Source organism: Uranotaenia lowii, chromosome 2, assembly GCF_029784155.1.
Source record: "Uranotaenia lowii strain MFRU-FL chromosome 2, ASM2978415v1, whole genome shotgun sequence".
Lineage (NCBI taxonomy): Eukaryota > Metazoa > Arthropoda > Insecta > Diptera > Culicidae > Uranotaenia > Uranotaenia lowii.
Window position 1 is genome coordinate 7,320,135 of NC_073692.1, and position 14,011 is coordinate 7,334,145.

The 14,011-nt window shown below is 33.2% G+C and overlaps 2 protein-coding genes across 13 annotated transcripts in view; one reads left to right on the forward strand and one right to left on the reverse strand.

The window, feature by feature from the left end:
* LOC129749972 (cadherin-related tumor suppressor) overlaps window positions 1-14,011 on the reverse strand; it is a 339,347-nt gene that overhangs the window by 106,285 nt on the left and 219,051 nt on the right. The gene's annotated exons all lie outside the window — the stretch shown is intronic.
* Window positions 1,048-14,011, forward strand: part of LOC129749976 (uncharacterized) — a 45,569-nt gene continuing 32,605 nt past the window's right edge. For 2 of the 3 annotated variants that reach the window (XM_055745144.1, XM_055745142.1), the window contains exon 1: window positions 1,075-1,169. In XM_055745144.1, coding sequence (XP_055601119.1) covers window positions 1,131-1,169 — 39 coding nt within the window. In that variant the 5' untranslated portion in view covers window positions 1,075-1,130. Of the gene's footprint in view, window positions 1,202-14,011 lie in introns of all 3 variants that reach the window. The other variant, XM_055745143.1, reaches the window with a different exon arrangement.

Below are 14,011 nucleotides of genomic sequence, written 5' to 3' on the forward strand. Positions count from 1 at the left end.
CGCTGCTGCGTTACTGCTTTGTTTACAATGCGCATCATAACTTCTGGATTTCTGGCTTCGGACAGCTGGTGATTGCAATTTGTCCGGAATAAATAAGCATTAATCTCCCCACCCGAAGTGATGGGCGAGTTTGTCTTCCTTCAAACCATTTACACGCCGGGGATTGGTTAATTTTATTTGGCCTAAAGTGGAGGGGAGGGAGGCGGCGCGTTGTCATGTTCCGTTGGATCGAGATTGATAAATATTTAAGTCGATTCATAAATTCCCACACGGCTCGCTAGAATTCTCGGCACTAAAGACCTCCCACATATCAACAAATTTTAATAAAAATCTCTAAGGTATCGCCGATCTCTCGACCCCGAATAATAATAATAATCCCGGATGAATCGAATGGCCCGTTTCTAAGTGTAAGGTATCAATTGAAAGAGGAAAAAAACTACATTTCTGAATTTGATCTTTCTCAAACGAGAAGATCGATCACGATGCCAGCGATTCTCCGCACCCCTGCACCTCATTGGCTGATTTGTGCCGCTGATCTAATCCTAAGGTAGAGTAGAAAAAAAGTATGTAGAAACTCCTGTCCCGTCAAAAGGCAAGCTGTAGGGGACGCAAATGCTACGCCAAGTTTGACTGAAGCCCTCCCGTGGATCGACAAAGGCACTCAAGGTACCTACGTCCTACATACCTACAACAATCCGCAGCCCGAAGGAATCAAATGATACGCGAAGCGCTTTGGAAATCATATCAACCCCAAAATGCCGCGCATAGAAAGACGCAAGGAGAAAAAAAAATCTCCGAATCAAACATCAAAACCAAACCAGTCAAATAATCTATGAGGAGATGGAAGTGAAACGAGAAAGAAAGAAAAAACTTAACTCGGTGGTATCCTTTTATGGGCACCTTCTGATCTAATCGGACGGGGAGAGTTTGGCATCACTGCTTCGTAGTGTCAGTAAATTTTTGGTGACTTTTAATTTGGAAATATTGTGTGAAGTCAGTACGATCTAATCTTAAAAAGATGTTCAATATGATCAGGGAAAGTTTTCGTTTGGCCTCCAAGTTTGGATTAAGTAAGGAGTGCAATATTTGGTGAGTTTTTACAGTTTCAAATTTCGGCCAGGAGGTACGAAATGAGAAATCGGATGCAGCCTTTGAAGCAACCCTTCCAGGTATGAACGTTAAACACGCAGAAAAAAATACTGTAAGTATGCATTATCCTGAAAATATGAGCTGAAACAGGTAACTAACACACAATTAAAGAAAATATTCTATATAAAATGAAATTTAGATAACAATACACTAAACATTCAAATAATTTCCTAGCTCAATTTATTAAACATTTATTTTTTAAAAAATTTAAAGATAATCGATTTGTTCAAGATTTTTTTTTCCAGTGTAAATTAAATTTATGCTCTCTGTTTGCTGCATGGGATCATCCTTCCACAAACATGTTGACCCAGAGATAGTGTAACTACCAAAGATAAGAAAAGATTTTTACTTGTAATCTGTACCGATTTATGCGCAAAGCTTTATTGATTTAGTGTTAGATTTTTTTAAATGTTTGCTTTAGTTACTATATGTCTTTAAGTTAAAACTTTGCTTTGAAATAACCAATATTTCCAGACCATAGTTCTCGTATTTTATAAAAACTATCTTTGGACTTTGACAAATATTTTTCCCGACTAAAATCAAAACAAACGGATTTAATCAGCACAGTAGTGAACTGGGTTGCCAGGTGCCCAGATTTGTCTGTAAAACCAAGACTTTTGACCCTTCGTCCAGATATTGTTCAGACACAGATTTTGCCCAGATTTTTGCTGAGAGTGCCCAGATTTTACAGACTTTCAAAATTGAGTGATAAAATCAATATTTATGTATCGGATTTGATCAGTAAGTGGCAGATTAGACAGAAATGTGGCTTGTATTCATTGGTATTTGACCAATCATTCATTAAACATATATTTTTTTAAAATAAAATCGGCATGGTACGTGGTAGGAGTGTTTGTCATATAGTTATGGCAGTGTTTGTTGTATAGTTATAAACTTGAAAATAACCCGAACACCATAGCACAACAACCCCAACTCCCCCCCGCTCACACGATTCGTCAAACTTAATGTCTTGTTTAGTACCAAATTTGTGATTTTCCTTATGCACAGACAAACACAGACTTTTTTTCAAAATTGCCCAGATTTTTTATCCTCAACACCTGGCATCACTGGTAGTGAAACATAATTATTTTTGGATACCGGATATTCTATAATCTTTCAGCTACGAAATGACATGCCCGCAGATTGGTGAAACCTGATCATTTTCCAAGGTTTTATGTAGAAACTTAAATGGTAGGTAAATGATTTAATATGATTCATATTAAATTTAAGTCGACGAGTTGATGGAATTCAAGTCATTGAGAACATCAAAATCCAAGTGTTGAATGAGTCACATTTAATGAAAAGGTGCAATTAATATTTTTATAGACCCATGGCGTTGTTATTAAAGTAATGCTGTAATAGTTTTCAATTAGAGTGACTTAAAGAAACTTCAGCGCTGGTTTTCCCCTTCATCTATTCAAGGCTTGCCTATGTGGAATGACAGGAATGGGCGTTCGTTTTATTGAATCATTTATCAACCTTGATTGTAGCATATTTGTTAATTGTGAAACTTTAACATTTCAATCGAACCACAGCATAATCACATTAGAGTTGAGATTTTAAGTATTGATTTCTGTTTTTTTTTTTTTAATTATTTTAAGGACAGGTGTAGATCTAAATGTCTAATTTTTCATTAATATTAAGCATTGGTCTTGTTTCAGAACCAAATGGATAATTAATGGATTAGTTGTGTTTTTAATTAAAAATTAAATTTGATGAATTACAAATAACTTACCGAATTTTTCAGATATTGTACATAAATCTGTTTGCTGGTTGAATTTATTTTCTAATTTTTAGATTTTCAGAATGTGTTTGTTGTTGCCGGATGCAAACCTTACAATTGAGGCCCATATAATAGTTCCGCAATGAATAATCTTAGCAAACATCATTTAATTATCAAAATCATTAAACTTAGTGCCATCGGATGATCGTACCCCCTTATTCTGCGCCGCGAGTGAGGTGACGATAGTCGAGTCGAGTTGGAGTCACGTGAGTCTTGTCACCTTATTCCCGAAACCGATGTGACAGAGGTTCATGTCCATTTGACTACTAGATTAGGATAAGAACTCAAAAGTTCATTCTTAAAGACGTTTCTCACCAAAAGCGACTACTGGAATCGGGTGACTAGTGTAATTCGACTATCGTCACCTCACACGCGGCGCAGAATAAGGGGGGTAGTGATCCATTAAATGTTATTTTTTAATGGTTGGTCTTTTTCAGAATTGCAAGTTGTTATTTTCTTTTATTTATATATATGTTTAACATTTTTTTGTTAGTCTTGTAGCAATTGTATATTTGGATAGTCTGTCAGCAAATTCAGATGTTTTTTTTTAAATGCCTAATCTAGTAAAGCTAGGTGGTAATTTTCAGAATTGATGTTTTTGAAGTCTTTATATATCTAAGTATTCACTTCACGTATTGTTTATTTAAGCCTCTCAGTTGCAACGATCATATTTCTTATTCAAATGTATATTTTAAATGATGCGTTTCTAATTTCTTTGTACTCTCATATAATATTGTAGTGGATTAATAGACATTCTCATATTAGTATTTGTTATTTCATATCACATTACTATTTCAGATTGCTATCTCTGTCACGAGATTCACTAAAGTCACAATTTTAATATTCCAATGTTATGCCTTTTTTATTTTTGTAAAGTGCTTCTGTTCTCAATAGAATGCATTCTAAAAATAAATTTCAGATTTCATCAACGATGCTGCCAGGTTTACGTTGTATGTTGAAAATTTCACTACTCATATAACCAATTATTATTTTTATTATCACTGGTTTTTGTTATTGTCCATATATATGTTTATCTTTTAGTAAAAAAGCTTCAATTGATTTCCATTTCAAATCTGATCATTTTTTTTTATTTCACAGTATCATTTTATCAGATACATCATCTCACTTTTAACGCTTATATTATTATAATCATATTTTCATTTTTTTTTTCATCATATTATTACATTCATATTTATCCCTATTATTATCATTATTATTATTATCTTTCCTTTTTTTTATTTGTTCTTGGTATTATTCATCATTATTATTATTTATTATAATTATTATTTATTATTATTATGAATTGCACTGTATACCACTGACGTTTTTATGGGGTTGGTGGGATGCATCAGGGCATCAAATAAAGGGATTGAGCGCATGAGAACTAGTGTTCAGAAAATATTTCAAATCTGAAATCTATTTTAAGTTAAAACTTGAATATTATACGTGTTTTAGTAAATAAGATTATATTGCTTAAATATATTTTTCACATAAATTCAAAAATAATTAAATAATTTCACAGTTAGAGCCTCGAATGCTTTATCGATGATCCAGTTTCGCTCAAAATCCAATAAAAGTTCCAACAGTTTTACATAGCAAAAAAAAAGTTGCAGAGCTCCTAAAAATGAAAAGTTTATAAATCAGATAGTTTACAAACAATAAGGAAATAAAATACGTTAAATAATGTGTTGAAAAATAATTGAAAAAATAATGTGTATAATTTTAGTTTCGTAGTGTTCAACGCATTCCAATTAAAAGTCAATAGTTTACTAGCATTTTTTTTTATTTATTGAATAGAGGGATGATTATTTGTAATAATATAAAAATTGTTTGTTTTAGATCGGACGGAAAGTGAACTGGTTATAAAATTAAACAAGGTGGGTTCCAGATACAGGTAAACTGAGAGTGTCTAGAGGTAAGACAGGTAAAAAGGTAAGATTAGTTTACCATACAAATATTTCATTGATTGAATATATTATATAGGAACGTACAAAAAGTTGCCAGCTGGGCAGGTATCTACACGGAGGCGGAATACCTGTCGTAGATTCTTAACTCTAAATATGTTATGAATTTTATACGGCTGCGAAACAGTTTGCTCGTTCTACAAGTAAGACATACATCTACACGAAACATTTTCATTTCATGTCAGTTCACACGAAGCCATGGTGTCGGGTATGTGATGATTTGCATTGAAGGTTGGCCGAACTAAAAATCTAAAGGATGCAAATTAACGCATACGTTGGCGAAACTGCGGTGAATCCGTGCACCCATGGTGGATTATCTACATACATACATACATACCTTCTGATCTAATCGGACGGATTCAATAATGTGAATTCATGTAGTTATTTTGTACAATCGATTATTCTCCGGGCGCGTTGTGTCATTCTTCACCATCATCGGAATGACGACGACTATGTGGTCAGCTGGAATCCGATAGAACTAGCCGAACTTGAGGGGAACAAATAATGTTGCAAAATGTGTGCGAGCCTGCCCTGGCGTTCAACAGTTTAAATTTTTGTTTTTTAATAAAGTTATGTTGTAGTAAGCTCAATTATTACATTCATTTTAGTAGTTAAAAGAACTTAGCAAAAAAAGTTGTGCAGAAGTTGAAAATCTTCGTTTCATATAGTTTTTCCTGTTCTTAAATTTGAATATCAAATTTAAGCTGCCAAGTAAACATTGTGGATCTAAAGATCATTCTGGATCTGTGATTGAGCCTTTCCGTTGCTATTTTTGGTATTAACATCATTATTCGTCTATTCAGAACTTTTCTTGTCTTAAAAACTCTTTATTAGGAAAATTATTTACAGATTCAATTTTATTTTATGTCTAATTTTTGGTATTCGAACTAATGTACTAGTGTTTCAGGCAATGACAGTATTCTAAATTGATCAAATCAGTCTAAGAATGGGAAGAATGAGACATTGGGTTGGATCGGGACAAAAAATTGAACTAATAATATGAATTGAGTATCCAACAAGCTACAAATAATATCCTTACCTAAATATAGCAAATTGCTTCAAATGGTGACAGATTTAATAAAACATTCTTTGTCACACTAATTATGGGAACAATCGAGAAATCCACATAATAGTGTCAAGTGTTCCTACAATCGTAGATAATAATGTAAAATAGAAGCAAATTTTCTTAAAAGATGATCTCAGAGGATTTTTTGTTGGAAACCTATACTTTCTTCTTTGTCTATTTTTGCCCCTGTTTTTAAAGCACTTTCCGTAACATATCTTCGAATATAATCGTAGGTCAAAAGATTATTATGAGAATTGGAAAAAAACGATAAAAATAATGGCAAAGCATAAAATAACGTTCTAATTTACGATTAAAATGATGAAAAATAAGATGATTGAATTGGTGAAAAAAAGCGAAGAGCTTTGGAATAGAATCTTGACCACATAAGTTTTAAGTTTTACTCTTAAAATAAATCAAAATTTTCAAAACAAATCAGAATGAATGTTTCAAATCAATGCTATTTTCAGTAATTCATTGATATTTTTTCAAAATTATGTTCATTATTCTGAACTAAAAATTTGCTTGAAAATAAATTGTATGCAGGAAAATTTAACAAAAATGACACTAATTTTTCCGAAACACCATAAAAGAATGCGAATCAAAATTTCGAATAAAGTTTCGAACGTAGAAATTAAGGCACAGAAATAGAATACATAAATAAATGTCAGATAAGACTAAAAATTAAACATGATTCAAAATAGTCCGAAAAACCATTTCATTTCTTCATTTTCAATTGATGGATTGATTAAAATATTCTGCTACAGTGTCTTGTATCTTGTATCTTTGGAGAAAAATTATTAAAATTAGAAAAGAGGATCCCCGATAAGAAAAAAAATCCTTTTGAACTTATTTATTCAGTAGTTGATTATTGAAGCTTATTTGATAAGAAGAAAAAATATGTAATTTCTTTCCAAGAGTGTCAGTGATCAAAGACAAAGATAAAACCTTTTTTGAAATAGAATTCTTCCAGTTATCTAAATAGAAAGCTGAAAAAATTCATTTTTGAAGTTCGAAATAATAATATGCATACATTTATAATACAACATATTCAATTGTATTGTAAGTACAGATTGGGAAATGGGTGAACTCGTGAATGATCATTGTGAAACAGACGAAATAAAAATAAAAGAAATGAATTACAAGTGTTGTTGTTAATATTGAAAGCACAAAGATGATACAAATTTAGATAACATTGCGCATAAAAAATTTACTTTGAAGCTGCTGCTTCAAATCATTTTTCGAACTTTCTAAAGTGTTAGATAAGTGTTTTTACATTCTACATGGATTTTTTTTTTCAAAAAGCTCGTCTAACCATTTCAAAAACTTATTTATAGAGTTAAATTGATAGCTCATGGGAATCGCATTTTGGTGCATATAATTTAATGATTGATTTGGTACATTTAAGCGTCTTGAACCGGAATTTTTTGTAAAATTTTGTCTATCACTATTAGTTTTGGCGATATAGAGATTAAAAGCTTCAAAATGTATAAGTTTTAAGTGAAATTAATCATAAAAAACTGATGAAATATCAAATCTAGGTTAAAGAAAAAATCTGATTCTGAATTTGTTTATTATACTTATTTTAATCAATTACGGAATAATATTCGAGAGATGATGATTTTGCATCATCGTCTCTCGAATATTATTCCGTAATTGATTAAAATAAGTATAATAAACAAATTCAGAATCAGATTTTTCCTTTAACCTAGATTTGATATTTGATATTTGAAAATGTTGCACTAAAAAAAGATAAATTCTTCAGTTTTTAAAAATTTGGTAAAATATCTTTATAAGTTCTCCTGACATTACTGAATAAAATGTCACAAAAGTTTGAATCTAACAATATTGGTCCGAAACCTGCAAATTGATTAGATTTTTGCTTTAAAAATATCTAAAATTCATTTTGATTTAAAATTTCTTTGAAACTAAGGAGATGTAAACAAAAAGGAAACCTCTATAACTTTATCGCAGAACTCAAGATAACTTAAAGTTCTGGGGTAAGCTGATTATTAATTTAAAACCTTTATTTTAAAATGTTTTTTTTTTGTTTAAAAGTTTTGTGAAAGAAATGCAAAAATTTGTTAAATGAATTAAAAAAAAATTAAAAATTATTTAAAAAAAAACCTGTTATAAGAATTGTAAATTATGATCCAGGGCCCCTAAATTAGTCAAAGTTAGTTTTTAAATTCTTTGCACCTCAGTAGGATGATAATTTTTTGGCTTGTAAAATTTATCAAAACGTTTTTGAATCTGCAGTTGAGCATTTAGGAGAACCAGAAACACATAATACAATTGAGACTGAAATCGGTTTCATGAAAAATATTTCATATCAGCACGATTTTTTTTAAATCAAAATTTGTATTTAGTAATTCAGAAAAGGATTTTGAAGATTTTGTTTTGCTTATTCTTACCCATCGTGAGGGGTAAACACCTGATACATGACTTTCAACTTGTTGATGTATACAATTAGTATTCGACGAATTAATTTTGAAGTTAAAATGATTGGTTTCAAACTCTGAACTTGTTTAGTATCACTTTTTAATAAAAACCCATTCTAAAGACGAGGTAAGATTTTTATACGTCTTGTTTAGAGTTTCTATATAAAAGGCTGATTCGATATGGGGTCATTTTCGAATTGCTTAAACCCTGGGGTCTGAAAAACTTTGTTTTGTTTCAAAACTGATCCATTTTGTTTGCAGAATTTTTAAGGACGTATTGGACAAATAGATAGGAACCCTATCAAAACGTTAACTTTGAAAAAAAAAAAATGAAAATGGAAACAGTGGGAGGGCCTAGAGGAATGTGTGAAAGTAAAATTTTAATTGTATTTTGAAGCTCAAACTATTTAGCATTTATAAGTATTTTTGCCCCTGAATGCAGCATCTTAGTTCATTTTTCGATTATAAATATTTTAAAAATAAATCTTTTAAAATCAATGTTAAATTGATAAACTAGCATTTATAAATTCTATAAAAGTGTTTTGTATCCTGTATGATCGAGAAAACTCGTTAAAATCGTCAGAATAGAGACTAATCAATGTCACCACCAAGCATCCAATCCTGAACAGAGACGAAAAAGATTTTTAAATGAAATTTTAAGAGGTCTAATAAATTTCTGCATCCATGTTTTACGTTCATAGGAGTCCAGTACTGGTTTTAAAAATATAAAACATGCCACATTCCCTTTAACAGAAAATATAAACGAAATATATTGAAAAAAGTGATCAAAATTACCCCGGATTATGGTATCGGTATGTGCTTTTGCAAGGAAAACAGTATTTGCGGTATACTCCAGTTAGTCTCGATTTAACTCGATTAGCTCATGGAAACTGATTCATCATCAATTGATTTTGAAATTATATTTAAAAAAATCTGAATAAATCTGTACTAATGTTTAAAAATCTGTATAGAAATCTTTATCTGTATTGATTCCTTTTTTTCAATTGTCACGCTGAGGAAACAAAGCAACCATTTGGGCACTCATTTAATTTTCACTCACACTCACTTCCTGGAGAGATTTCCGTCACAAAAACCAAAAAATACGCTAAATTGTTTAAAAAATGGCACTTTATTTTTTGCTATCCTTAAATTGAGTATTAAGTTAAATTTCTTGCCCGTGCAGCTGTACGAACAATTTTGCCACACTCCATTTCTCGTTCGAAAAATTGTGTAAGCAGAACCTGTGAACTGTCACCAAAAAAGAATTATGTCATCGTGAATCGACCTATTAACGATTAACGAATCTTCTATCATAAACTGATAAGTTTAATTTTATTTTTTCTTTAAATTGCCACCCTCCGAATGAAATTTCTCAGCTGCTAGCTGATTTTGTGGCAGGGTAGAACAAATAAGTTTGATGTATTGGATGAAAAATTTCATAATAGTGAAACGATCAAATCTTTCAAAATCACGGCATCTGGAAACTTTGAAAGTTAACTTTGTTCAGTTCACCTAGAAAATGTAATGTAAATCATTTGCTCTGAATATAACAAAATATTCGTTTTGGATTTCCTGGAACGGGATTTATGCACTTGTAATACTTAAAATCTCATTTGTTCAAGCATAATAACGACCAGTGTTCGGCATCGCTAACTGATAAGTTAGCGGCGCTAATTTGATCGCTATCTCGGTGAAAGTTAGCGATCGCTAATTAAAACCGCTAAATGTTGCGTTATAGTTATCGATCTATAATAAAGCGCTAATCGCTTATCGATAGTAGAAAGTTTTGAAAATTATGAGTCAATCACAAATTTTGCAGCCATCTTTTTTAATATCGACTAGAAAAGTTGTTAAATGATATCAATAGGGGCAGTTTTTGAACTTATTTTATAATATTTCTGTCCATATCAGTTGCGTCAGTCCACTTTTAGTTTCAGTTAGCATATTTGGTAAAAAGTAAAAGGAAAAAAATTGAATCAAATTTCTCAAAATATTCACCCGTTTATTTTTTTTTTACATCAGTTAATGCAAATATACTCTTTAGGTAGATGTTTTTTTGTCTGAAATAGTTTTTCATCTTTTTTGACATTAATTCTCAAAAGATTGATTGATTTATTGACTTATTTTGGTCCGGAAATTTTAATTTTTCACAACTTTTTCATTTCTTTTACATTTAAAGAAGGCTTATGCATAATCAAAAATTCAAGTGAAGACAATCCAAAAAGACGCTTATTCCTATGATGCCAGTCAAAATCGAGATCGCATAGCTTCTGAAATCAATCTTTAACGAAAATTTAAATACCTGATCGGATTCAAAATTTTAAATCTGAATGATGCCGAATTTATGATCTTTAAGTCTATGGCCAAATTATCACTTCAAAGCGGTAGCGTTATTCAGTTAGCGGAACTTTCTTATCCGCTAGCTGAAGAAAAATATAGCGAGAAAATTAATTCGCTAACCGAAAGTTAGCGGACTAATTAGCGATTAGCGGATTAGCGTTTTTGTGCCGGACACTGATAACGACAAAGTTTTTTTTTCAGAAAGTAAAAAAAAATACTTTCTGTGATTTTTTCCGAAAATTCTGTGATGATTTTCTCTGATGTAATTTTTATCAATTTCGTTGAAAAACCATGAAAAATTGGGTCTTTATAAAATTTTATTTGAGAAAAATCAGTTAAAATTACCAATCTTAGCTTAATTCACCAATTCAAAGCTAAAAATCCCAAATTTATACGAATATAAAAATAGGGTTTGAAAATACGTACACAATTTAAAAAATCTGTAAATTTCTCTAAAGTTCTGTGTTCTGTGACACAGATTCTGTGATGAAAATTAGCTCGTAATTCTGTGAATAAGAATATAATATTTTTTTACAATTTTCCTTTTGTGGGCATAGTATTGCCAACTGTTCATTTATTCATGAGAAAAAGATGAAAAATCACTTATCTTAATTCAGCCACTAACCCGCTCATCACCAGGTTACGCATAAAGTCAACTACTTTGAAACCACGGCTGATAAGATTATCCTTCAAGTCTATCTGCAGATTTGCCAAGCTCAGCAGCAAATCTATCAAAGCACATCGCATTGTACACTCCTGGAAAGGTGAAACCCATACCCATTTTTACAAGGGAATCACATTTAATTCAACCCCAAAATAAGTGGTCAGATTAAAGGGCTATACATATATGGGTTGTGTTTGCATAAATGCTGCCAGCTTCTTATCTCGTTCGTGTCGCTGCTGCTGGTTTGCTTCATCTCGTTTTTTTCCCGGGCGAGCTGGTCTGGTTTCCGTGTTTCTGAATTGCAGCACCCCAAGCAAGATGACCGACCTGATTGCGTTTTTGGTTGATGCAAAACTATCAGCAGCAGCAGCAGCAACATCCTGAAATCCAACCGAACTGATATGCCGTGCGTGGTCTTTGGTCCGGAGAATAATGCAAAAGAGATGCACCCTCCAGCAGTACGTCGAACGGCGGCCATGACGTTTTGGAGTCAAAGTATGAGTTTAAGTCGTCAGTGACCGGTTCCCCTAAAAGCAAAATCACCGGGAATGGAAGAAGGCGGGGTGATGCGCGAGTACACACGCAGGTGAAATGGAATAAAAAGCTCACCCCCCATCATCCTTGGGAGAGCTCTGGATCTTTTTCTTTCGGGTTTGACGGTTCCTTTCCGAAAACACTCTCCACGGGTAGAGAGGGGAAGATCCTTTTTTGACTTTGACATGTGGTAAATGTTTGATGAAGAAAAATGATTGTCGAAAATTACCATCCCGATTTAGGTACTCGAATGACGACTGAAGTAGTTGGAAAGGGGGATGTGGAGGCCCGGTCAGCAGTGCCAGCCAAAAAGCTCAACCCGGCAGTGACTCAGTCAGTCAGGATTTGTATCGGAACGCATTATTCACTCGGCTCGTTTGCTTAAAAAGTGTATAAAAAATTGAGGAATTATAATTCTAACCGAGATTGCGACCCTCAAAGGGAAGGAGAAAATCACACAGGAAGGAGACGAGAATAAAATGCGGCTCGTCATCATTTTTGCGGTGTTTTAGTGCCCATTTTATTACACCCTCGTTGGAGTTCGGCAGCAGGAAGAAAGGAAAGAACGGCCGGATTGAGTAGAGGTTGCGGTGCGATCGGAGCGCCAAAGAGTTGCAAATTTTATAGAGTTCTGAATGCGATCTCCGCGAGATTACGGTACACTTTCCTCTTTCATCCCCCCTTTCATTGGCCTTAAATTTTGCAAGCACCGATACCCTTCCTGGTGGGGACTGAGCTCAGATGCATGGGGAATGATATTGGATAATCGCCTCAGGCCAGCAGCAACAGAAAAGTAAAAAAAAAGGAAACCCAAATGCACTTACCTCAATCGCATGTGCAGGTTTAAACGCTTTGGGTTCTGGGGTGTAGCGAAATAACGCAGGGTAAAGAATTTTTGTATCTGCTACAATTGGCGATCCTGTCGGCTGACCGGCAGGCACACATAAGAAAAGAGGTGGGTCAATTTTGATGCGTTTGAGATCAGCAGCTCAGTCGAGACATGCAACACGCAAAATGATTTTGATGGTTTTACAGCAATCAATCAAACTCACGAACGGCAGTGGAAACGAAAATGACCTGACGTTTGCGTTTTATCAAAAGAGATTTTTGAGCTTCCTTCACAATTATTAAGTTCAAATCAAAATTAAATGAAAAATACGAAAAAAAAATTGACTGAGTAGGCTGAGTCAATTTTGGATCATCGTCGATTCTTAGGCCCTGATGTTTAAACTTAGCAGGTGGGTGTTTTGGAGGACGGGGTAGGTTCCTATAATAGTTTGAGTCCCTTCCCTCCATTTGGAAAGGTGTAGGAAACCTCCCAAATAATATAAACATGTTTGGAAAACTTGATAACTAATGACGCAAATTTGGCATGCAGGTGTATTTGAGAAGATCAAACAATTCGAAGATGATTGAGACCTTTTCTTTGGAGAGGTTGAAAGGGGAAAGGGTTGTTCCCAAAGAAATTTGTAAATAACTCGAGAATTAGTCGAGCTAATCGAACCAAATTTGGCATGAGAGGATATTTGAATATGGAAAAAGGTTCTATGATTGTTTAAGACTCCTCCTTTCTTTCATTGGGAGGATTTGAATAAGGAAGGGGGCACAGATACAACTTTTTGCATAACTCGACAGCAAATCAAGCGAAAGGAATCAAATTGTTCAAGCAGGGGTATTTGAGTGAACGAAATGTTTCCTAGATCGTTTCCCCTTGGGGAAACAAAAAAGAGTCCCTCTTTGACTGTTATGCAATTTTTTGCATATCTGGAGAAATTAAGAGCAAATCCAACTAATTTGGCATGGGAGGATATTTAAATACTAGAAAAGATTCCATGAGACCCCTCTCTGATCCCAGTAAGGGGGCCACAACACAATTTTGGGTTTTGAAAATCTAGAGAATTTATCAGTTGAAAGGCTCCGAACTTGGTATGGGATTGTATTTTGATAAGAATAATGTTTGTATGATGATTTGTGACTCTTACCTACTTCCAGTGTGGAGATACGTAAGGGAGAGTCAATCTTACATAAAAGTTATTACAGAGCTTGAGAACTTTTCGAACAAACGAAACCAAA